The 26,089-nt window shown below is 39.7% G+C and overlaps 2 protein-coding genes across 2 annotated transcripts; both read right to left on the bottom strand.

Annotated features, from left to right (window-relative positions):
- Window positions 1-8,903: 8,903 nt before the first annotated feature.
- Window positions 8,904-10,647, bottom strand: LOC147430262 (uncharacterized). The gene is made up of 3 exons (XM_086494751.1): window positions 9,871-10,647; window positions 9,723-9,779; window positions 8,904-9,651 (listed from the first exon to the last, which is right to left on the bottom strand). Exons 1-3 carry the CDS (start codon window positions 9,975-9,977, stop codon window positions 9,627-9,629), a joined length of 189 nt encoding a protein of 62 aa, XP_086350877.1. The 5' UTR covers window positions 9,978-10,647; the 3' UTR covers window positions 8,904-9,626.
- A 165-nt stretch (window positions 10,648-10,812) lies between these two features.
- LOC147430261 (nitroreductase family protein) lies at window positions 10,813-13,328 on the bottom strand. The gene is made up of 3 exons (XM_086494750.1): window positions 11,574-13,328; window positions 11,320-11,506; window positions 10,813-11,078 (listed from the first exon to the last, which is right to left on the bottom strand). Exons 1-3 carry the CDS (start codon window positions 13,179-13,181, stop codon window positions 10,960-10,962), a joined length of 1,914 nt encoding a protein of 637 aa, XP_086350876.1. The 5' UTR covers window positions 13,182-13,328; the 3' UTR covers window positions 10,813-10,959.
- Window positions 13,329-26,089: the final 12,761 nt, after the last annotated feature.

Here is a 26,089-nt window from a genome sequence, read left to right as displayed (position 1 = left end):
TAATGCATCAAACTTGACAACTTCAGGATTTCCTTGGGTCATCAGTCTCCAAGTACTAGCGAAAGTCTGGTAGGAATCTGGTAAGGCATCAAGAACAGTCTGCACAAGGGAACTGTCCGAAATGACTTCACCTGCAAAAATGAGTTGCTCATTGATATCCTTGACACTAGCAAGGAAAGTGTCCATATCATCTTCCTCATGCATAATCTTCGACTCTAGCTCTTTACGCAGCAAAGCAATTTTAGCCTCATTGCGGCTTGCATAAAGACCTGCTAGAATATCCCAAGCCTGTTTTGCAGATTTTGCTGAACGGATGTGAGGAATAATGGTGCGCTTCACAGACAACGCAATCAATGCATGAGCCTGTGCATCCTTAACATCCCAACGAGCTTGTTCTGCCGTAGGCAAAACAACTCTAACAGCTGCAATCCTTGCAGCAAGACCTGCAACATCCTCAACATCGCCTACATCTTTAGAACCAGGACGTACATCAATGCCCTGCACAATGTTCCAGACACCTTTTGACACAAGAACATGTTGCATCATATAAGCCCACATAGGGTAGTTGTCCCCATCCAACCTGTCCTCAGCAGCAAACATCTTGAACACATCTGTGTTGTTGTTGTCAGCCATGGTAAATGCTGCACCTGATGTGAAAACTGCCCGAAAAGAGGAGAAATGGAGTGGGAACAACTTGTGCTATATAGCACAAACCGTAGAAGACTATAAGGCAGATGTTATGCAGAAAACGGCACTGACAGAAAATCTGCACAAAATGACGAAATAGCCTGTGCAATACTGCCCGTAGTGGAAACGGAGGCCGAAATGAGCCCAAATCAAAATTCTGAGCAGACCAAGCTCTTCGAGCTTACCCAAAATATTTGTCGACCTGCGAACGCTCGCCAAAGCTCACTGAAATCGGAGAAAGTGAGCAGGCGTGTGCTAGAGCAGCTGGCGACTAAGCCCGGGAGGACGTGACCTGCTCTGATACCAATTGTTGGAATTAGGGTTGCAGAGAAACACACACAGCTTGGAGAAGACGAAGGAAGCTCAAGGCACACAATAGAGAGTATGTTTCTTAGTGTGCAATGGAAAGATAGATAGCCCTAGAGTGATGGGCGTATATACAATGCACGGGGGAAAAAACCTCCTAAAGAGGGAAAAAATGCCCCGGCGGTCCTAGTGTGTTCACACACATCACTACCACATGTATATGGTAACATAAATGCCCTGTTGCTCCTCAATAAAATTATGGATGTACCGAACGTAAGTAATCGTGTTGTTTCATTGTTTGCTGCAACGCTTGTATGAAGCAACAAACGTTTGTATCACGCTTCTATAGGAACTTCAAATACATAACTACACCCCCAACAATGTGCGTCATTTTTTTGTAATGGCCATCCATCATATTATAATCTCGGTGAACAGACGCACAAGAGAGGAAGGGGCGAGAGCTGAGGAGTTCAAACAGGCTCGCATTAACGAAATGACGCAGCGCTACAATCAGACTCAAGAAGATGTTCGAAATATGCAAGAAGCAATAAAACAATATTATGCGGACGCCCCAGAAGTAGAGGAATGGGCTACACATCGACGGCAAGAGCAAGAACAAAGGGAAGCTTCATAGGTGCAAGATGCATGGGAAGTCATGGAAGAGGCCCATGATTTTGAGCGATGCGAAAGGATGCCCGAGACCAGCGTCCCCAGAGGTAGAAGTAGTAGCAATCGGAGCAGAGGGAAGGGGAGCAACCGGAGCAGAGGGCAAGGGACCAGTGGCAACAACCGGGGGAGAGGATAGGGGACGAGTGGCACAAACTGGGGGAGAGGACAGTAGCAAGGAAAGGGAGCAATTTTCTTGTATAAATCTTGACAGAAACAACACAATATGTAAAGTTTTGAGACCATGAAAATGTACATTTTTGAAACATTGTTTGACCACCACAAAATGTCTCTGCATTAGTCATTTTGAAGAGTACATCATGGTTTGCATGGCATCAAAGCTCTTTGCGTGCACAAGGTATATGGCTTAGCTTCCGGTGGAAGCAATTAAGTGAAGTGTATTTGTGAGTGACTCCTTGCACAATGTTGTTTTCTCCTTGTGTCTTGGAATCTGAAAAGAAGAAAAAGTAAGATTCTGTTTTAATATATTAAAGACAATCAAAATTCATCGATTTAGTAAGCACCTTTCTATTGTTGAGACTGAATGCATACAATTCTGGCAAAAGTGGAAGTTCTTCACATGTAGATCTACCCTGAGTTGTGCTTGACATTGTCTCCATCACAGTAAGTAGGCTGTCTCGAAAGTAGAGCTCCATTGATAAAGGTTTGTTCTCAAGGCTATTCTCTGTATCTTGGTCGAGTGGAATAAGCTGCCCACTAAGAAGATGATACCTAATATAGGAAAACGACACTAAGAAATTTTGAGAGCTTATAATGAACTTGCAAATTATGGACTTATTTTGTAAAATATAGATTTTGCTCTGTGATTGTTTCCTATCCCAATTATCATCTAAAAAGTCCAAATAGCTCTCAGACTTGCAAATGAACATTGTTGCGGTAGTTCTTATTTGCTCATCAAAGAAAAAATCTACAAACACTTCAAGAGGCATAAATAGTGCGAGCCAAACTATTTTTGTGGCAATTGAATACTTGAGGGACTTTTGTATATCCTGAAATAACTTATTCCTAAAGCTTTCACTAGTTTGCGAAGCTGGCAAGGACCAATCCTTGTTGTCAAAGGATGGAAGTGACAAAGGAGCTACACGACCCCAACCAATGGAAGTTCTCGGTTCCACATATGACATATCATAAAAGAAAATTTCATTATCTGCAAGTTCCTTGCGTTGTCTTCCTCGGTACATTTGCTCACCAATAAATGCATGGAAAGCATAAAAAATCCCAACTATGCTCTAACTGGTTGCCAATCTGTCCTATTCGATGGATAAATATATGAAACATACCAAAGATGATATCCACCACTTAACCTTTGAATATAATCATGCACTAAGCGAGATGCTCAAAATAACTTACAGTTGGGTTGATGCCTTGGAAAACTTGGAGGAGATGTTTGCAACCTTAAGTCTGCATGCTGGAAAGCATTTTGTATGAGGACCTCTTTCACCCACTTGCTTTGTGCACACACTTTAAACTCTTTAACTTGTCCCTTGAAAGCCTCCACGAAATCATTGCGTCGCCTCCTCTTCCTCCTCCTAGTTTGCAATAGAACCCAACTTCCGATAGTTATTCGAGATGGTATCTATGCTTGATCATCTGTAGTATAACTGTTAAAAATGCTAACAGAGTCAATGGTAGTGCTAGGCCTTCGAGAAGTAGTCATGGTGTGCAGTAGAATACATAGAAAGGTTAGAGCAAATATGAAAAAGGGAAGAAGTTTTGAGAGGGAAGTAGAGCTACTCAAAGTCATATTTGGGCGGGAACAAAGATACTAGATAGAGTCTTCAATGAAAGTTCTGAAATTCCTAGGTACAGAGTTAGTACAACTTACGGCATTTATGCTTTGAAAGCGTGAAATTGTGCAATTTGATGAACAAAAATAAAATTTCCTCCCTTTTTAAAAAAAGAGCTTGACTCCAAAATGTCGATTTTCAACGTAACATTAGCCTCTTCCTCATTGGTCGAGCGCCACTCTCTCTCTAAAACTGAAAGGCCAAAAGTGAGTCCAACTTTCTCCTAATGCTCCTGTAGTGGGACGATCATTCCAATCTACTTTGAGCCGCAATACATAATAACAATAGCATTGTTGCACAAAGTAAATTGCCACTTGACTATTATTTGGTAGCGATATGTATACTTGGATAATCTTGAAAGTATATTTCTTGCAAGTACAATGTGTTGCAATTTTGAAACTTTTAAGGGAGAATATGCCTTAGCATTTCCACTAAATCAAAACAATGTATTGCATACGAAATAATTTGGGCACAGTTGCTGCCTGTAATTCAATGGTTCCCCTTGTAGTTTTGATTTGTCCTCTTGGGATGTAGCCAAAACCCTAAGATCCCCTTGAGCCACCCTGATTTCTTCCTCTTTGTAAATTTGTTGTGCCAATGCATGATTAAGCAAAGGATCATCAAGATGATGTGTATTTTGGTGGGGAGCAATATCTTCATATCTGAATTGCAAAAGAATACCCTTTAATGAGCGAAGTCTATATGTACTTAAAAAAGAGAGATAGTTCAAAGGATTTTATATATCCAACTTGAAATACTTTAGAACCCTAACTTGAAGAACTTTAAAGACTTAACTAAAAATAAGTTTAAAGATCTAGTCTGAAATAACATCACACATTGCACACCATCAACGGAAAAAAATATTGTCACTGGTTTAATCATCAACAGGCCTCAAGCCAGAATCGGTTACAACATGGTAGCCAACATTATGGGCTCCATTCAAACAAAGGCTTAAATCCCATCTTTTAGGCCTATCTAAGGGTTTGGGGAATTTTTCACTAGCAAGATATTTGTTTACATTTTGCAAAAATTCGCTCTTGGGAACCTCAGGGGGCTCTGGAATACACGCAACTAAGCACTTAGAAATATATGACAGACTATATATATCATATGCTTTGGTGAAAGGAGTAGGATTGGTGCTGATATTTTTAGGGGCAGAGTCCATAACCTCGCTTGAATTGAGCTCTAGGTTAAGGATTGATATTTGGGAGCTTGGGAAATGTTGCCAAAGTGTTTGATGGTGTAATTTGTCCCCAGTTCGCGATCCAAACATACACTCCTCGCTTTCCAAAATGTAGTAGAATATTTCTAATGTGTAGGTTGTTATGAATGAAATCATGATTGCACGAATTTCACAGTCTGCAAAAGAGTATTGCAGATTGGTAAAATGTTGTCTATGAATTGTTGTACAGTTACATATGTGTGTTAAAACTCTTTGATTGCAATCTTTCTTCCATCATGATGACAGGATTGAATCCACTACTCAAGGTGACCTCGATTCCAAAGCTTGAAGATCAACATGGGCCTTTTGCTATAACAAACAAGAGCATGGGGTAATATCATGCCACGATGCTGGACAATAGTAGTTTTAGCTTTCTCTAGCACTGTTTGTAAAGTCGGTTTGCTTCCTATTTGGTCCTTGAAGACCTTTGCCGCATAGATAGGATCTTTGAGGAGGGGATGGGCCACTGAAACTTGTTCACATTTGCAAAACGTCCTTCATCTAGCTGGGGTGCTTGCATGTGAAAGATAGAATGGTCCCCAAGTAAGTGTACGACAGGAGGATATGTAGTATCATCCAGGTGTACAACTAAGGGCTTGGCACCTGAAGGAGGAGGCACGTCCTTTTCTATCCTAGGACATTTAGAAGATCCTTTGGCCTTATCCTTGCTCTTCAATTCTGAATGTAGCTGTGACACAAGCTACATTCACTCTTTGATTCCATGTTTGGGTTTGATTTTTGGATGAACCATACTCTCAAAGCTTCTAGTGACTTGGCCCAATAATTACTTTACTATGTTGTGCATAACTCCATTAGTGCACAGAGCTGGATCAAATGAAACAGGGAATGTAGTGAAAAGCTTCAGCCATCATTGCTCCACAAGTTCAATCACAAAATAATTGAACTTTGCTTGAAGTGGATCAAATGCTCGACGCAAATGATCGTTTGAAGCTCCATAGAGAGATAAAATAAGAGCATCACAAATGATTTTGCGATGCTGACGCGATAACTTTGTCTACCATGACTGAAGCTTGAAAATGTACAAAGCAAATAAGATTAAGGTAGATCTAGAATATATATAACTTTGACTTATATGATTGTGGCAAATAGAAAAATTAAAAAACATTTCATGAATTGAAATGCTTATTTACAATTCTAAAATTGCAATAGTCCTCTTTGCAAAGCAATTCAACGACTAGTAATATTTGAAAATGAGCAACTATATGATATGTTACCTCTTTCTGTAGTGTGACGCGATGGTCAACAACAACCATCAACGAAAGATCTAGAAATACATAACCCCTCTCTGCAGTGCGACGTGATGGTCAGCAACAGCCAAAGACGAAGAATCTATCATAAAACCAATCTCCTTGCAGTGCGACATGGTAATCAATAGCAATAAGGGACAAAGGATTTAAAATACCTAACCCCTCCTTGCAGTGCAACGCGGTTGTCAACAACAGCCAGAGACGGGAAATCTATGAAACCCAATCAACCTGCAGTGTGACGTAGTGGTCAGCAATAACCAATAATGAAGGATTGAAAATACCTAACCGCTCCCTATAGTGCGATACGGTGGTTGTGTTGTCAAGCTGCTTCTTAGGTGTGCATTGCAATCAACATAACTTTTGATTGGGTAATCTATTTCAAATTCTGAAACTTGCATCATGTTCCTCTTCTCTTACTCTTTCATTCAAGTGTAAGTATTTCAAGTTCTGACGTGGTTTGCGACTAAGCATTTGTGACTCTTATCTTTAGTTTTGATAAAATTTGTTTTGTGACATTTTGACTATAGGAGAGTGTTATTAGACCTTAGGGCGACCTGTTTGAATAGTTATGTTGCAATTTTATGACATGGTTAATGATAGATCATGATTTTTGTACCTTATCAAACATTGTACGCTTGTCCCCTTAGATCTAGTATAACTTCCCCTAAAGTTTTGTGGCTAACCAAATCCGTTAAGTCATTGAAATAACGTGATGACCGAGAGTGGTGAGATATAACATATGCAGATTTTGTGGTCTCTGAGTTGTTGGTTTGCTTATAGAGACTCACATCCTTGCTCGGTAGGTTCACTTCTTGAGGTTGACACCCTCAAAGAGTCTGCATGCCCCATCCGAGCCACTTCCTTGAGTATTGACAAGAGTATGTTAGTGCCAGAAAGCTATGCTATGGACGTCCGTCGCGGTGACCTGCTAACATAGAGGGTTTAGAGGCAGGGGTTGGCCACTCTGAACTTTTCTTTAGAGGAAGTGGGAGATATTGTAGAGTGTCAAAACCAAGCGCAGAACGAGGAGCATTGTAAAAGTAGTCGTAGAAGAATGTCCCTCTTTTAGCTAGCTCTGTTATAGAGGAGCTCACCCATCGATGCATGGAATGCATCAAAGATGCCCATAATGCACTCCACCGGTTGTCTTTGTCCGAGGGATAGATATTTGTAATAGTCAAGTTAATCACACAATATACGAGTGAACAAAAAAATCTTAAGTGGAGGTCAGAGTGGAGGTCAGATAACTCACAGTTTGATCGGTTAGCTAGAAACCATGTTGGTGTTTCTCATCGCAGACACAACTCAAAGTGCATGTCTTTGATTGTTTTGTCCGTTTGTGACAAGCGAAAGTCTTTTATTGCTATTCACAACTCATTTCCCATGTGCTTTCTCCTCCTTGTCTTCTACAAAAGAACCCAACTTCCAATGGTAATGGTGGTCGAAAGCTATCGACCATTGTCCAAATCGAAGTTGTCGAATATATCCACAAACTTGATACTTGGGGATGGTCGTCGAGATCTTTTGTTTCCAATAGTGCTTCTTCTACGGCTTTGAAATGCACGGCACCGGCGAGAGAGAGAGAGAGAGAGAGAGAGAGAGAGAGAGAGAGAGAGAGAGAGAGAGAGTCACTGAGCACAAAGAGCATCCAGTCGAACGTAAGTATGATAATTAGTTGAGCATACCCGAACGGGAATGAGCGGGAGAACTATGAAATCGTCCATATAAAAAAAGTGCGCAAAACTACATTGAATGTGAGTTATGCCACATTTGTTAAATATTCGGTCTTGACAAACGAGAGATTCGAGCAAATCGTAACATATATTATTATTTGGATATTTTAAACAACTAGAAGCTGTTTTTTGAAAATTCAAAAATTTACAATTAATATAAGGAAAATCTGAGCTACCATTACGGTAGCCCGCCATCCATTGTTCGTGCAACATTCTCTCTCTAGCGATATCAAAAGTTGCGTGTGTGAAGCACCTATAACCTACAATGTTGAATCCACAAAAATGAACCTACGTATATCTATGAGTGTTTGCGCACAAAAAGAAGATGTCATATATGACTTTGTAATAGTAGCTAAAGAACCACACATTAATTGTGTTAAATCATCACTTCATATACTTGGAAACATGCATTTGAAATGTCCACAAACTCCCAAAATGACTACTTTGGTTGCTATATTTCAAGTTCATATGAGAAAAATAAAACACAATTTTGATTTTATTTTTTTTACTGTGTTTGAAAGCTCCATGCAATACTTCTATTGATTGTTTCCCACTAATCGGGGATTTGATACCACTTTGTAGAGTCTATAAGTGATGAAGAATGCATTGAAAAAGCTACACACAAAACCATTTTGAGAAGCACATAAATAACCATTTTCCTACAACAGATTCATTGTGCTTCTCTCTATTCTCTTTCTTTAGTATCTCTTATGTTGTGGTTGTTCTATGATCTTGGTGAGAATCACTTTTGTCTTGGCATTCAAGTGGTACATAATTAAATAGTAGACACTTTAGACCTTAGTATAATTTGGGTCTAATCATAAGGTATACGGCCATCAACCGCAGTACAATGTATATAACATGCATTGAAATTTAGTTGTACAACTTGCGAAAAAAGTGTTGGCAGTACAAACAATATGGTGCTACATATTTGATAGAGCTCTTCAGGTTAATGTATGTGCATTGTGGTTATCATTTGTCAACGTGAATTTGGTACACTTTAGCTTAGATAGTAGGATATGTTGGTGTTTCCTTATGTGGATTAACAGACTTAACAAGATTTTTGAAGGACAAGAAACTGAGACAAAAGGATAAAATTTATCATCCCATTGCTCAGGTAGCATGTACATCAATGTCTAGCATATGGGCGAGAGTTGATTTGTCACATTTTGAAGGTGTGAATGTAATACTAATGTGTACTTGAATTGTTGGCAACTAGACTTAATGTTGAGAAAGGTGAATTCATTAGTTAATCCCTTGAGAAAAAGGGAAAATACTGATGTCATATCATTAATAATTGAGAAAAAGTTGGGATGATGTATGTGATGAAGTGACAAATTTGTACCACAAAAAGAAAAGTTGGGGCTGATATTAGGGAGAATGTGGCTTCCAATGATAGATGTCCAAAATCCTAGATATTGAGTCATCAAGTAGCAAGTCTACAAACTTCGAGTGGAAAACTACATGTGATGTGAAAGATACTACAAACACACCTAAGACAGTAGTGGAGAAAGTCCTTTGAACTTCTTAGTGTTCGTGGGTCATGGTTGTGATTCAAGTGGCTTCGAGAAGAGACTTGATAATGAGCTTTGGATTCCTACAATGAGAGCGCCTTAGATGAGAACACTAGTGTGAAGAAAACTGACGCTGGAGTGTAAAGTTACCAAAGCCTTGGCTGAGAAGAGTACAATGCAAGTGGTTAGCATATGAATGGGGTCGCACACATAAAGGTTGACAAATTTTCGGAGAAGCTAAGGTCTCCGAGAAAAAGTACACAGAGCTAACCACCCTTGTAAGCCTCATGCTTGCAAAAAATTGTGAACCAACATTTGCTGTGGCGATACAATTTGTGATACAAACTATTTTTATGCAACTAATTTTGGCATGAAAATGCCTCTTTTTGTTACTGTCATATGTACTTGTTCTCTTGCCCAACTTAATGTGTGTTTTGAATGTAATCCCTGCACATGTCGTTCAAAATTTGAGAGAGGCATTTTGGTACTACCTATAGAAGAAATAGAAATCATTGTACCTTCTATGCCCACCAAGCCCAACATTGACAGATAAGCACCTCATCAAATGGAGTGGTCTAGACATCATCAACATAGCAGCATCAATTCTTATGTTACAGACACGCCAATATGAGATTACATATTACAGGCCCTTAACTAATGTATTACAATTTTCCAAGATGAATGTTTGCATCTCTCCCCTCTGGAATCAGCACCATATGAAATCTACTAGTGCTGAGCACCATCATGAATTTCTTCAAACACTTACAGTTCATCAATTCAACCTTACAAAGTCCTCTTGTACATGGAAATATAGAACAAGCAAATTAGGGAAAAAACAATTGCACCTGCATTCCATGTAGTTTGTTCACTTTCAACATTGACTTAGATGCCTACTTGCTCACATGAGATCTACAAACATGACAAGCATTTCACTGGCTCAAAGCATTTATGGTCTACAATTTACAATATGAGCCCTGTATTAACTTGGATATTAGCAGACAGGATGTAGGATGTAGGGGGCACATCAATAGAAACAGGCTCATCTACCAAGTGGAAGAACTATAACCAGCAAAATTGTCACAGAGACTCACCTGTATGGCGTCAAGGCATTTTAGCCACTGAGAAGAAAAGCATCACATAACTTAATGCCCTTCAAGCTTGCCTACGTAAGACTAGATACTACAGAACCCAGCATAGCTTCATTTCTTCTTGACTGACGGTTGATGCCTACACAAGAATGTAAGTATACCGCATTTTAATTGCCCAAAATACATATAGAGGCCTGCCCATAGCTGATGGATGGTTCCAATGAGTATGTACATCAGAATCAATGGTAGTGAAAAACCTTATTCTGGCTCTCGATAGGAAGGTAGCCCTGTAATCTTCTGATCTTTGACTGCCGTGCCTTAACAAACAAAAGGGGTACATTGCCATCGCGACTCACCTGTAAAAAGACGTAATTGTTGCCATCAAAGGAATTTTTTCCACCGAGGAGAAAAGCATCACCATAATGTACTGCTCTTCAAGCTTGCCTACTTCAGCCTCGATACTGCAGAACCCTGCATGGCTTCTTGAAAAGACTTCATTCCTTCTTGCTGCACGGTTCAAACATGCTATGCCTACACAAGCGCGTACGTATACTGCATTTGAATTGCCAAAACTACATAAGAGAGGCCTGCCCATAGCTGACAGATAGTTAACCTGGGCAAGACTTCACCACTGTAGCCCAATGAGTATGTACATCAGTGAAAGGCCTTATTCTGGCGCTGGATAGGGAGGTAACCCTGTAATCCTCTTGTCTTCAACTGCCGTGCCAACTGTGAAGTGGTACAAACTTTGAAATTCGTTACCTTTCAAGCCAAGAATCTCGTGCACTGTAAGCGTAAAAAAGTCAAGGCAAGACATTTTCTCAAGTACTGAAATCTCTGTAAAAACAGCATGCCAAGATTTTCCGCGTGTATGAGATATGCACGCTATGTATGCATCAGCAAGATGATGGAAACAAACTTACTTACACAGAAAGCATACAAGCCAATGTGAATGGGCATTTGCGCAATGTGGAGAGAGAGAGAGAGAGAGAGAGAGAGAGAGAGAGAGAGAGAGAGAGAGAGAGACCTGTGTCATCAAAGTAACATCCTATCCCAGTGGCAGAGATCCCAATTGCATGCGCCTCAAGATACAGCAGCTGACCGAGAACACCGCTCTCCCAAAACAACCGAGGGTACATCCAAGGACCCCTTTCCTTGATTGACTCAAAACGAGCAATCATCCCTAGACTGAAGCAGCCAAATCCTGCTATTTCCTGCAAAATGCAACCATGAGAATGAAAAAAGGACCACAAAAAACTGCACTTGTAATAGTAGACATACCTGAAAGCAGGACACTTGCATCGCCAGCTTCTCACAATTGGCCTCAGCTAGCTTGTAAAAACGTAACGTTTCAGGACACTTTGGTGGTTTTTCCCACATAAAGTCCTGTCTCAGAGCTTGCCGTAGCCTCTGCTCATGTGATGGATTCCTAACCAAGATGTAGAGTCCCTTTGGAAGGCCTATCACTCTGTGAACAAAAATGGCCATGTGCACCTCTGCACTAGATGGTAAAATCCTGAATGGAACTTGTGTGTTTTCAGCCTGGAGCTCCATACTAGGCCCTGACGGCAACGACTTTAACAAAATTTGATAGAATGCATCAATGGACATAGATTGGCTCATGTCCATGTTCACTGCACTACGGCGCTTAGTTATAACCTTCCACAATGTATACGATTTGTACACATCCATCCCTCCTTGCGAAGGCCAAGGGTTTATTGCTAATTGTACCGGTGTTGTTGGCTTCCTTGACACTGCCGCAGCCTTGTCGATAATCTGCCACCAAACATGATCTTTACTGAGCTTATTGGGGGTTCCCATCCATTTCAATTGTGCCATTCTGGCATTTGCCATTTGCACCAAAGCCTCGGATGGCACTACCGCATTCAAAACATTCCTGACCGGTTCATCACTCGCAATGTGATATCGAGGAAAGCATGCGACTAGGCAGTCCGCATGCTCTTGTTCAAGCTCTGGATATCGACCTTTCCTAGGTGAGCCTGTAGGGATTGATTTGCGGCCATAGACACCAAGTAGACAATCAAGATCATCACTTCCCCAACCGTCCAGCAAAATGGCATCCCATCCAAGGCCAGCTCCAGCAACAGAGATGGCACCAAGAGCATGCCCAACATCATGGTTACAGTATCGGAACGCCCTCTCCCCGTATTTCCAAGCTTCACGCCAATAAATTGATGTTAGCCCCAGAAACACTACACTACTTGAAAAGCCTTTTCTGATCTCTGTCCACAAATCAGGTGGCAATTCACATCTTATTTCTAGAGCATGTTGTTTAGGGTAGTAATGACCAACAAAGGGCGTGTCAGAGATACCCTTGATGGCGTCACTGACAACATAGGCCTCGGTAGGGTGCAGATTGCCGCTACTGGGGTTCACACGGAGCCCCCAAGTCGAGAAACCGGAAGATTTCCATGCCGATAGTGCGAAGCTATGGTACAAGATCTGGGAAAGGGTTGCTTTGGAGAGGGGGGTAACGTCAACAGACCCTACAAAGGCATGAGTGTAAAGCGTGTCATTGGAGAGGGCAGAGGATGGGGGGAAATGGTCAAGGGGAACAACATGGGAACCTGTGTATCTGCGAAAGGGATTGGGCTGATTGGCCCAATCAAGGCCATGGGGGCCATCTGCGTATTTGGTGAAAAAGTGCTTTGTTCTGTCATGGTAGGAGATAACAGTTTCGACATCGGGGAGGTTGAAGGCAGGGGCGGTTGCTGAGGAAGACGATGACACTGGGTTTTGTGCAGACAGAGAAGAGGGATGCGAAGCTGCCATGCGTGTAGGAGAGAATGCTCTACTAGTGTGTCTTATGCGCTGATGATAATTGAGAATGCGCGCATTGCAGCAACCCGATGCTCGGAAGGCCCTCATCTGCTGTTGGTGTCCATGTACATCTGCTGTTGGTGATCTGCTGTTGGTGATGCTTCGAGAATCGAATGATGACAGAGGAGGGATGCGAATTGTTTTTGCCTTTATCTTTTTTGTTCCTTTTTTTTTTTTTTTTTGGCCTGCCCAAAGAGTTGCCTCGCTGACTAAAACTCTAGAAATTGTTCTAGTGGTTGATAGATAGATAGAAATGTCTGTGAACTGCCTAGCATCTCTTAAACCACGTCATGTGCCTGCCAATCCATCGATCTACAATCTGTCATTGTAATCATTGATGAGATCCTCTCTCTCTCTCTCTCTCTCTCTCTCTCTCTCTCTCCCCCCTCATTGTTCCTTTTTTTATTTTGTTTGTGAAAAGTAGAAGTATATTAAGAAAAACTCTCGAAAGGGAATCAAAGGTTCCACAGGAAGGGGGCGGGACATTGTTGTTGGAATTAGGGTTGCAGAGAAATGCACATTGCTTGAAGACGACGAAGGAAGCTCAAGGCACACAATAGAGAGTGTAGTACTTAGTGTGCAATGGAAAGATAGATAGCTTTATAGTGATGAGCGTTGTCGAAAAATTTGCGGTCTTGCCAGGAAAGCACCGGATTTATGGCTGTGAGAGTTTGTGAGAGATCTCAAACAAAAACTATATGAAGGAGTTAAACCATAGATGCCATAAAGACTAGGGTTTGGAAAGAAGTGTAATCAAAGAAGCCCCACTCTTTCTCTCATGCACTCACACACACAAAGAAAGAACACAAAAGAGAATGTCAAAACAACACAAAGATGAAAACATCAAGGCTATGATCATATCGTATCATGGGTAATATGAAAGGGTTAATAGATGAGTTAATGACATTCAATCTTGGCTGACCAAATAGATTATGAATTGTTCTTTGGAATTGTAGTTTTGTACTTACCATAATATATATATTTTGTCTAGTGATTGGGATTAATTGTGTGTACAAATCCTCTTGGTTCATAGCAAGATAACTACGTTTACGTCAAAAGAAAAGTTATAGTCTATGAGAGGTAGTATAATGAGATCCGATGATAGAAGTATTTCATTGAGCCTTTCTGGGCCAAAGAGAAACACTATACGTTGTTGAAAGTGTATTTTACGGCTAATCCATACGTTAATTCTAATAGATCGTACAGAGTGAAAGCGATAGAAATTATCATCATGTGGATTATTCATCTAGGATAACTCTAGTATGTGCAAAATGTAGATATGAGAGAAGTGAAGAGATGAGAAGTTTCCCTCCCAAGGCCTATTCTTGCCCGTAGGCAATAAGGATACTGCGGGAAGAGATGTACCTGTAGCAAAGAGAACCTAAAATTTGTAGAGAGGATGAATTACTAAGAGTGAGAGAGATAGGTTTGGTTAAGGAGATGAGATTATATATATATATATATATATATATATATATATGTAGAATTAGAGATGAAAAAGAAAAAAACAAGAAATCAAGAAAACATGAATGTAGAACATATCTTACTCGACAAACCCTTCGGCACCATTATTGATGGAGAGAGAAGAAGAGTGGATAATTCGACTTTGATTGATACACCAAGTGCAAGACCTTCTTTGATTAGAGTTCATCTTCCAAGGTTAGCTTGTTGCAAGAATGGCTAGTCTTCTTCTTGGAGAAAGTGTCGGCTTAGGCTTATGTTAATGACTAAGTACAATTTGGCATTACTACTCCCTCCCTCATGAATTCCTCTCATCAATAGCTTGAATGCTTGAGTTCCTTTTAAGGAAGAAGAGGTCCTCTTTTATAGGTGAAGGGAACCCCTAAGGGTTTACACAAGAAGAGAGGAGCCAGTGTGAACGAAAACTGGAAAATTTGAAAATGAGCTGTCCCTGCATAATGTGGGCAGACTGGGGTCCAGTATTTTGATCATATCTCCTCAACCGTGGCTCCAAATAAAAAAGTAAAAATATGGGCAGAAAATTCAGCTCATTAGCTACGATTTTCATTTTAAAATCATTTTCCAATTCGGATTGGAACCTTGTGTAAAAAAATCATCAAAATAGGATCCATTTATAGCAGCAAAAGTCTTCATGTGGTCCCCTTAGCTTAGACTGTCATTTGATTCCAAAGGACACCTCATGCCATATGAAAGCATGACATTGCTCCTTGACAAAGTTTTGTAATCATTCTTACAATAATGCATTAAAATAAGTGTATCTTTGAAATCATGTCACCTAGTGTCCCACTAGGATTTGATTCCCCCCTAGTAGCTATTTAAAAAGAAATATAAGAAAAATATGAAAAATACATAGAATATATATATATTGGAGTTTACCCTAGATATAGGATCTAGCTAAGGTGTGAGATGATAATGAGATAGTAGAAATAAAGAATCAATGCTTTTTTTTGCCCCAAGTTAAAGAGACGGAGCTATTGACGCTTTTCCCATAGTATTTTTTGATGGTAAAGTAAGAATAGGTTACCCCTGAGATAAATAATAGGATGAGATAGAAAGCATATTATTATACTTAAATATGTATATGTACATTATAGGAAATATAACTATGTATCTAAAAAGTTACAAGATAAATCTTGTAGCATACGTTCCCACTATGTACGTGTCACAGCATGACAGCGTATATACAATGCACGGGGGGAAAAACCTCCTAAAGAGAAAAAAAATGCCCTGGCGATCCTAGTGTGTTCACACACATCACTACCACATGTATATGGTAACAAACCCCCCCTGGAGTGATGCGGTGAAGAAGAGTTGACACATGAGTAAAGGGAAGTGCCATGCCCTGAGGACATGATCAATCCACAAAGGGGAGTAAGCCCAAAGCTTTGCGGAAAGCTTCGAGCTTCTCACAAGACAATGCCTTTGTGAAAAGATCTGCAAGGTTGTCCTGTGTTGGCACATAAGCCAAGCCGATCTCTCCTGTTGAGAGCCTCTCCCTCACATAGTGGTAACGCACCTCAATGTGCTTTGTGCGAGCATGAAAAACTGGGTTCCTTGCAACTGCCAATGCGCTTTGACTGTCAGTGTAGATAGTGTTGGCAGTGTCCTGTCCAACACCCAAATAAACCATAAGGAGTCTGAACCATACACACTCAACCGTAGCTGTGAAGACTGCCGTGTACTCAGTCTCACAACTCGAAGTGGCCACAGTAGGTTGCTTCTTGCTCAACCATGATATACATGAACTGCCAAGCATGAAACAAAAACCACTTGTGGACACTCGCGTGTCAAAACAACCAGCCCAATCTGAGTCCGAAAAAACATGTAAGTCTGGTGGCAATGATCCCCCCTTGGGATAAAACAAGCCAAGATGTAAAGTGCCACTAAGGTAGCGGAAAATCCTCTTGACAGCTTGCCAATGCTTAGACCCTGGGCTATGCATAAATGTGCTGACCTGTGAGAGTGCAAACTGAATATCCGGCCTCGTGTTGCATACATAAATGAAGCATCCAACAACAGTTTGGTAAAGAGTGACATCAGCAAGATCGCCAGCATCTTGTAGACTCAACTTCAAACCTCTTTCCATAGGAGTGGCAATAGGTTTGCAATCCTCAAGTCCAAACTTACATAGCAATGTCTCTATGTAACTTTTCTGACACAAGGCAATACCACCATCACAGTGATTAAATTGTATACCCAAGTAATGATGCAAGAATCCCAAATCTTTCATCTTGAAAGTAGCATTCAAATCAGCCTTGAATTCAGCCAGACGTCTCTTATTTGGTCCAGTGATCAACAAATCATTTACATAAAGAACCACAATGAGAAGTACATCACCCTCACGCTTTACATACAATGTGCTTTCTATTGGACAGTTACGAAAGCCTTGTTTGACCAAATGAGTGTCAACTTTCTCATACCAAGCACGAGGAGATTGCTTCAACCCGTACAAAGCCTTCTTACATCTGCACACTTTATCCTCTTGTCCTTCTTGACAAAACCGCGAGGCTGCATTACATAAACTTCCTCAAATATGTCACCATTCAAGGAAGCAGTAACAATGTCTGATTGATGTACATCCCAACCAGTGCACATAGAAAACACACAGTAGTCATATGACAAGTGGGAGCAAAAGTCTCTTCATAATCTATTCCTTTTAGCTGTGCATAACCCTTTGCAACAAGTCGTCTCACCATCCGGCTTGCGTTTCAACTTGTAAACCCATTTCGTACCAATGGACTTTTTGTCAGGAGGCAAATCACATAAAGTCCATGTGTCATTTTCTATAAGTGCATCATATTCTGATTGCATGGCAACCATCCAATTTTTTGAATTATGTGCTTCATCAAAAGTCAGAGGTTCCTCAACATCATGTAAGCTAGACACAGCCAAAGCATAACAATCTAATGCATAAGATGCATGGCGAGAGCATGAACGAGTACAACTAGACAAAGGTGCATCCAATTTACTGTCACACAATGTATGCACCAACCATTTTGGCATACCTCTAGCCTGCTCATTTTTAGCCCTTTCCTTGTCAAGACATCATGTACATCTGCATCAGTAATAGGCTGATCTATAACATTTTCAGAAACCCCCATAGGCTGTACATTTTCCTCATTGGAATTTACATTTGTATTTCCACCACTGAAAAGAGGCAACAAAGTGTCATAAATGTCCTGTGAGCTTACATTACTTGTCTCTAGTACATGACAACAAGGAGTGACAAAATCTTCCACAAACACTATATCCCGTGAGACCAGAATACACTTTATTTGCGGATGATACAACCTGTAACCTTTGATTTCAGCACTATAACCAACAAAAATACATTTGACATCCTGATCATCCAATTTTCTGCGCTGTGTTTGTCAACTTTATTTTGGCAACACTCTTACCTGAGATGGGATTATAGTGCTGGTGGTGATACTCTTGCCTGAGATGGGACGATAGCGATGGTGGTGATACTCTTGCCTAAGATGGGAAGATAGTGCTAGTGAGCATGGCAATAGGAGTAAGCAACAAAGTATGAGTTGAAAATAACCTTGAAAAATTTGCAGGCTCTAATGTAAGTGCAAGGAGCGACTAATGTGCCGAGGCTAGTGGTATGTGTAGGTTGAGTTGATGCTTTTGAGCCGAGGATGGTGGCTGAGGCAACGTCTGATCAGGACTCAAGGTGACGAAAGCAAGCATTTTGTAGTGGCCGTGGCGATTGCAACATTGGCTAGATTTCTCTCTTTTGTAGTAAATTTGGAGCAGAACTTGCAATAGTAGCTTCCTGGTGGCCTGCATACTTAATGCTTTACCTTCAATGGCTATATCATCACCATGAGCAACAACATAAACTGTTGGCCCACCATGGCTATTGTTGGTATAGAAGTTAGCGTGATTGTAGATAAGATTTGGCTAGTTTGCAGAGTGCTCATTATGATGAATTGTGTTGAAATGGTTGCTGATTGAAGTCTTTCAAATCACATTTCTATTGCGTTCTGTGAAGGTAATTTTCAACTTTCTTTGGTACCTTGATAGAGGTGGTAGGGCAAGGTGCATTCTTGCTTGTATGATGCTCTATAAACATAGTGATTGTGGTTGGGTTGCAAGTCTCTCTTATTCTAGACATTTCTTCTTAATCTTTTTGGAAAATGTAATTTCTTTATAGTCTAAACATGGTGCCCATGGTAGCTATCATGAACTTTTCATGATTTTACTTCTCAAACTTGATTTTCTCATGGTCGGGTGTAAATTTGGACTCCTTGGAACTTCACACTAATGGCTTTGCCATTCCGTATTTGATAACTTTATATGTTCATTTAGACTCTGGTAATATCTGTAGAAGATGATGAAACCTTAAATGACATAAGCAATTGCTAATCCCCATTGCTACTACCTACCTATTGGCTTTAAAAAAACCCCCCCATTACTAGTGAGATGGCCCCCAATATTCTCCCCCCCCCCCCCCCCCCCCCCCTTTCCGGATGCACATTACTCGCGAGAGGAGAGAGAGAGAGAGAGAGAGAGAGAGAGAGAGAGAGAGAGAGAGAGAGAGAGAGAGAGAGAGAGAGATATGCAACCATATTACGCATCAACTTGAAATAGAGGGAGATAGAGAATCTCATTAGATTCTCTTTACTACTTTTTCCAAATTACACCTCCCTACTCACCTCAACCTTTGGCAATTACAACACTTTGTCATGCCAGTTGTAGTCTGACCAATAGGTGTTTTTCTTATCGTTTTAATTCATTTTTGGGTGGATTAAATGTAGTTGGGCAGTTGTGCTCCCATGAAAACCATGTCGCAGTGGAGAGTCATCCATTGACATGAGCATGTCTTGAGCTAGAGAAGAGCGAGAGAGGCGCTCACAATATGCAAGAGCTTGGAATTTGATTACGACACTTAATATTGATTACAAGACTTACTACATGATTAAGTGAACTTGATTACAGAACTTGGATCACAAGAATCGAGTGTAAGACAAGACTTGATTACAAGAACCACGTTAGATAACAAGAAAAGAACTAGAAGAGGACTTACCTCCCAGGAGCCTCTCAACTAGTTTTGGCAAGACTGAGGACCTTGATGCCCAAGACCTCCATTTATACTAGTGTTTAGGGAATTGAAGAGGGACACATGTCAATAAGAGTGTGCCCCATGGCCTGGCATGCATGTCAACACATGGTGCGCATACATGGTGACACATGGCATAGGATATATTCCATATGGATATTGACATAAGTGATGATGCGCACAATACTAAAAAATCTTTTAATACAGGCTTCTAGAATCTTCTAGGATCTTCCTTTTAGAAACTTCCAAATTTGTATGGGAGCTCACATTTGTGATAGTACCCCCTCCTTTAGTGACAAGTTCCACGAGGATCAGTTTTTCCTCTTGAGGTTTAGGAAGGCTTCAATGGATGTTGTTGATGACTTTGGCCGGCTCTTAGGTTTGTTCGCTTGCATCATAACCTTTCCAATGTACAAGGTACTAAGTCTTTGACGAGAGATTTTGGAGTCAAGGATTTTCTCGATTTCATATTCTTCACGACCATTGATCTCTATGGGTGGTGGTGGTGGTTGCGAGCATCTCCCAGGAATCTTGGATTGATGACAAGGCTCAAACACTGAAACGTGGAATATTGAATGAATCTTCATAGATAACTGAAGAGGATATATGATTGGATTTACTTGGCCAACTATCTTGAATGGTCCTAGTCTTTGATGATCGAGCTTTTGAGAAGGGAGAGATGAACGTAGGTCCTCGTAGAGAAGCCACACTCAATTCTCAATCTTGTTTGATGGATGTTGCATTCGGTATTTGTCTCTGTTACTTTTATACCTCTCTTGAGCCTCTCTGATATTCTTTGTCAATTATTTATGAATGCTTTGTAAATGTGTGACTAAATTTGTGGCAGCTAGATTCTTCGCTCGGTGATTTATGTGAAACATCCACCCTTGGGTGCTGACCATAATCGGAAAGATTGGGGTATGTCGAGTAGAAACATAAATAGTGTTGTCATAGGAGAACTTAGCGAGGGCCAACAATTCTACCCAATTTTCTTTATGGTAGTTAATTGTGCATCAAAGATACTGCTGTAGGACTTGATTCTCCCCCTCTGTTTGTCCATCACTCTGTGGATGATGGACTGAAGAAAGGTTGATCTTCACTCCTAGAAGTTTAAAGAGGCCTCTCCAAAACTCCGATGTGAAGTGTGCTCCTTTGATTTGAAACAATGTGATTTGGAATCCCATGATAGCAATAGAAAATCCCAAGAAAAATGTTTGTCATTCCTTCTCAAGTGATTGAAGCAAGGCGGTAGCCCTATTATAGCTTGTGAAGCTTGGTTTGACAACTACTTCTCCAAAAATTGCCAAGAGAAGAGTGTCAATGAGACTAACTTGAGAAGCACCATCTGGGTAACACTTTGATTGCATGCGTATAAACAACTCCAATTGTTCCCATTAAACTTTGATCTTGTTCCATCAAACTTTTCAGATAGGTTGGCCTTGGACTCCTTCCTTTGTTGTGGTAGACTAGCTGAAACCATAGGTGGATTTTGGCACATATTGGCTTCCCATAGTTTGTGGATTGGGCGTTGAAGTTCTTGTACCATTTGACTTAGCAAATGTGGTTGCTCTACTTTCCATCACGCATGTAGCTCCTAAATTTTTTGCTGCAACTTTTGCAAGTTGGACGCAACACCTTCCAACACAGACTCCATTTCTAGGCAAGATTAAGAAGTGGAGTCTTGTCAAACTGTTATGAGCACGTCTTGAGCTAGAGAAGAGTGAGACAAGGCACTTCCAATATACAAGAGCTTGCAATTTTATTATGACACTTAATCTTGATTACAAGACTTACTACTTGATTAAGAGAACTTGATTACAAAACTTGGATTACAGAAATGGAGTACAAGGCAAGACTTCATTATAAGAACCAAGCTAGATAACAAGACAAGAACTAGAAGAGGACTTACCTTGCAGGAGCCTTACAATTGGCGTTCGCAAGACTAAGGGCCTTGTAGCCCAAGGCCTCCATTTATACTAGTGCTTAGGGAGATTAAGAGGGACACATGTCATTACAAGAGAGTGCCACATAGCATGACATGCATGTCAAGATTCATGGCTATTTATGCATTGAAAATCTAGAAATATTATCTAATAGGTGTCAAATTCATTCTAAAAAACGACCATTGAGGCCTAAATCATTTGCTATCTCAACCTTTAATTGGCAATAGATACATAAGTAGGGCTGTTTTTATTTAAATATTCCATTCTAACATTCAATACCAAGCTAGTAAAAAGAGGATGTTGTAGAGCTAATTCTTTGGGTATAAGACCTCATATTAATCATCTATCAACTATTGATCAAGGTACATCTTTTGCTTCTATGCTTGATACTTATCCACCGAACGAAGACTTTAAGACCAAATGGCTACATATGATTGAAATTGCCACTCACTCATTTTTGGAGTACACACTTCAAGATCCAATTCTTTATATCAAGTACAACCTATGTGAACCTTTTGCTTCCTTAATTATTGAGGAGTTGCATAAACCACCTATAATGGTCATAGAGATTTTGTAGCTACATTTTAGAATTTATGTCATGATTTTTACTAGCCTACTGCTATGCACATGATGTAAATTAGTATGTTTGGTATGTAAAAAATTTGAAGTTTTCCACATAGGTAAGAAATTGGATCTTTTGCATCGACTTCCCATTCTTGAGAGACACTAGGAATACATTTCAATGGATTTTGTAACTGGGTGTCCACTTAATATTCACAAGCATGCTTTGATCTACACTGTTGTCAATTGTCTATTTAAGAAAACATATTTCATTTCTTACCAGAAAACTCTCACAACACATCAAGTTCCACTTTTGTTTCTCAAGTTTGTATTTCCACATCATTTTCTACCAGAGGTAATGACTTCAGACAGAGATTTAAAGTCTTGTAGTGTTTTTCAGACCATTATATTTAAAAATATTGATTGTACACTTGATCTTACTTCTTCATTTAACTTTGAATCAACTGGACAAACAGAAATTAAGTAACTTCACTATTATTAACTCAATTAAAGCATATGTGCATTCTCAACCAAAGAAATGGGATGACTATTTGCATATTATTCAATTTTCTTATATTCGCACCACTCATACTATTAGTAAGTCACCATTCAAAGTTGTGTATGATTTTTCAATTCCTACCCTTGCATCCTTGTATCCTAGAAAGAAGAAAACCATGTTGTAGACAAAGGATCTAGCACTAGCAATTAAAGAGGGAACTACAAAGAATCTTATAAAGATAACCCCAATAACAACAAAAAGGGGAAAGAATAATCTTTCACATAATTCAGAATGAAGGCTCTAGAATTGCATACTTTTGTTGCTCTAGTAATGGAGATATGTTATAAAATCATTGTGCACCTTTTGCAAACTATAATCATCATTAGTAGACCATTTCAAGGGGAGACATTTGTTCAATCCTATATAGTGTCAAATTTCTTTAAAGGAATTTTGTAGGTATAATATTCACCTATCACACAAAGGGAGGTTTGTGCCATGTTAAACACCATGGGGTCACCCTCTTCTATGGCCAAATAATAATGTATCCTTTGTAAGGTCTCATAGCTAGTGCAGGATAGATAGATATAAAAATAAACCATCAAGATCCACCTTGAGGAGATAATCATAATTTGATCCTTCTCTTGAGCTCTATATAAGGAGCCTCTCCCAAAGGGGCTCTCCCCTTACCTAACCCAACCTAGGTTTTGTTTCCTTTCTTTCCACCTTGTTGACATACCCTCAATACTTAATTGATATGTATCTAATGTGCTCACTTAGAAGGTTTCCTTTTAATGTTTTTGTCTCCGGTCCCATGGGCCATATCTGACCACTCTGGATGATAATGCAATCTCTCTCTCTCTCTCTCTCTCTCTCTCTCTCTCTCTCTCTCTCTCTCTCTCTCTCTCTCTCTCTGTGGACTTTACTGAAGAAAGTGAGGGCAGTAAGAGAAGTCATTGATAAGGACATAAACCATCCAAGAAGATGGCAGAGAACACAGTGACTGAGACTACAAAAGATGATTGGGAAGCTGATACATACCATTACAGTATAAGGAGATTCAAAGACAAGAAACCAGTTTACAAAACCAAAACCAGCCACAATGAACATTCCACTAATCTGAAAATTTCATTTTTAGTTTTCAAAGGAGGCAAGAAGGATGACCTTGATGTCCACATTCAATCATTTGAGAATATGTAGAACTCAAAGATATGGATGAAGATGAATGGGGGGATTATTTCCCTAGACACTGAAAGATGTGGCCAAGAAATGATACTACCATCACCCAACGTGCTAGCTCTCGTCATACAACAATCTCATTAAGGCTCTTTGATTGGAATATTTAGACAACATGGGTGATGAGGACATCTTTTGCAAGCTAGAAAAGATTAAACAAGGCAAGTTGTTGGTCAGGAGCTACATCGAAAAGATAAATAAATTTTCCAGACAGTTGCAAGAGCCTTTGTTAGAAAAAAGAATGAGAGACTTGTTTTTAAATGGTTTCAAAAGAAAAAAATTACGAGAATAGAAAGTCCCAACACCTACCAAGAAGTTCAATGATCTGGTGCAAAGGTCATTGAAACTAGAGTAGCAGGCTAAGAAAGAGAAAGGTCATAAGAAGAGACGATCCAGTGATAGTGAGTCATTGAATGAAGAATCAAAATCTAGTACGAAGTCTAGTTGATCCGAGAGCGAGTAAAATGACAATGGAAAAGGAAATAAAAAGGATCATGGACCGAGAAACTGGAGGAAATATCAAAACAATGTGTTGAAATAGCCAAGACAAGACCTTCAGTTAAGAAGATGAAACTTTGATGCTAAAAGTGTAGGTCGAAAGATCATAGGTCTAATGAGTGACTTACCGTTACCATAATTCTCTTACATTGTACTTACTCTTTATTATATAAATATATATTTTCATGCAAGCCTCTCTAAATCTTGATGTGACTCACTCCGAGAAAAATCATGAAAATACCTTTCACCTAGTCATTCCCTTTTACTAAAATTACATTTTTTTAACATTTATTCATCTTTACTTCTTGTAAATAGTCCTAAATCAATAAAAATAAATGAGGAACCCTCATTTGATTCTCCATATTTTTTTTCTCTTTTCATTTATACACAACCGACACTATTCCAGATTACATGAATTGTTTATATCCTAGCCTGTTTTTTTCCATCATATCCATATATCATATTTGAGAATAATCCTAATCCATGCATATTTTCCAATACTCAAGAATCTATTAGGTCATTCTCTCATGCAAGGAGGGGCTCACTCTTGGAGGATTATGAAAATTTAACAAAAGGAGAGCCACTAAAGACTTTTGTAGGAGGAAAAACAAGCATTTTGGTGGGATTTTTGGCGTCCACCTTCACTCCGAATTTGAGTAAGTGATCGAAAAGAAAAATTTATCTCACAATCTACATAATCACACCTCAAAATCTTTCATGATTTTTGGAGCTGCCACCGGTGAGATATGAGTTTTTTGGTGGACCCCAGTCTGCCCACTTTGTCTCACAAGTCATCCTAGTTTTCTCTCACCTTCTTTCACACACACACACACACACACACACACACACACACACACACACACACTTCTCTCTATCCCTCTCTTAACCTACACCTTCCACGGTTTCTCTCATCTTCTTCACCATTAACTTCCCCTCTCACCTCCATAGCTCTCATACGAACTCTATATGTACATAAACCATCTCTATGTCTCTCTCTATTACCTCTAAATTACAATTCCTTTTACCTCTTATCTTTATACATAAAATTCATAATGTAAAACCATGCTTACTCTCTGCAAACTCTGGAATTCTCATCAATCACCATAGTCACTTTTATCAGGGTGCTCAATCTTTGCGGTGACGACCTAGGAAGAGAAGAACAAGAAGAGGACCGACATTCATTTTTGAGAACCTACACAAGTAAGTTCAAAACGTCTTCAAAGTTTCACCATCACAAGTATTCCCTCACTTTGTTCACATATCTTCCTTCAACCATCTACCTCATTCTACCCATTTTAAATATATCATTAACTTTTTAGTGATTACTAACACTAACCACAACCTACTAACACAAAATATCCATTGACCTAACCATAAAAGGCACCTCACCTCAAGACACGCACATAGTAAACTCTCTCTCTCTCTCTCTCTCTCTCTCTCTCACGTTCCTTCCTTAAATCTATAATTTCACCTTATCTACAATCAATAATTCCTTTATCTTGAGCCCACATCCATGACTCAAGTAGACAAACAAGTAGACAAACAAGGCCTGCAATGTTTTGATATCAAAAGAAATCCTAATCTTGATTTGATTAACACGTAAATAAGGTTATCTCACAATAACCTTAATGAGGAGTCTCCAACCTATAAATAGGCCTCTCTCCTTCTTGTAAAT

The sequence above is a fragment of the Adiantum capillus-veneris genome, chromosome 22 (assembly GCF_014529385.1).
Source record: "Adiantum capillus-veneris isolate H3 chromosome 22, ASM1452938v2, whole genome shotgun sequence".
NCBI classification, from domain to species: domain Eukaryota; kingdom Viridiplantae; phylum Streptophyta; class Polypodiopsida; order Polypodiales; family Pteridaceae; genus Adiantum; species Adiantum capillus-veneris.
This window is presented reverse-complemented; position numbering and strand designations above follow the sequence as displayed.

Excerpts from the sequence above, each read along its gene's own strand:
- LOC147430262 (XM_086494751.1), bottom strand. The coding sequence starts at position 9,977 with ATGAACTGTAAGTGTTTGAAGAAATTCATGATGGTGCTCAGCACTAGT. Across the intron at positions 9,780-9,870 it reads AACATTCATCTTGGAAAATT|ACCACTCCATTTGATGAGGT; the intron begins GTAATACATTAG and ends GATGATGTCTAG. Across the intron at positions 9,652-9,722 it reads GGGCTTGGTGGGCATAGAAG|GGATTACATTCAAAACACAC; the intron begins GTACAATGATTT and ends CGACATGTGCAG.
- LOC147430261 (XM_086494750.1), bottom strand. The coding sequence starts at position 13,181 with ATGAGGGCCTTCCGAGCATCGGGTTGCTGCAATGCGCGCATTCTCAAT. Across the intron at positions 11,507-11,573 it reads TGCAAGTGTCCTGCTTTCAG|GAAATAGCAGGATTTGGCTG; the intron begins GTATGTCTACTA and ends TGCATTTTGCAG. Across the intron at positions 11,079-11,319 it reads ATGTTACTTTGATGACACAG|TGCACGAGATTCTTGGCTTG; the intron begins GTCTCTCTCTCT and ends TTACGCTTACAG.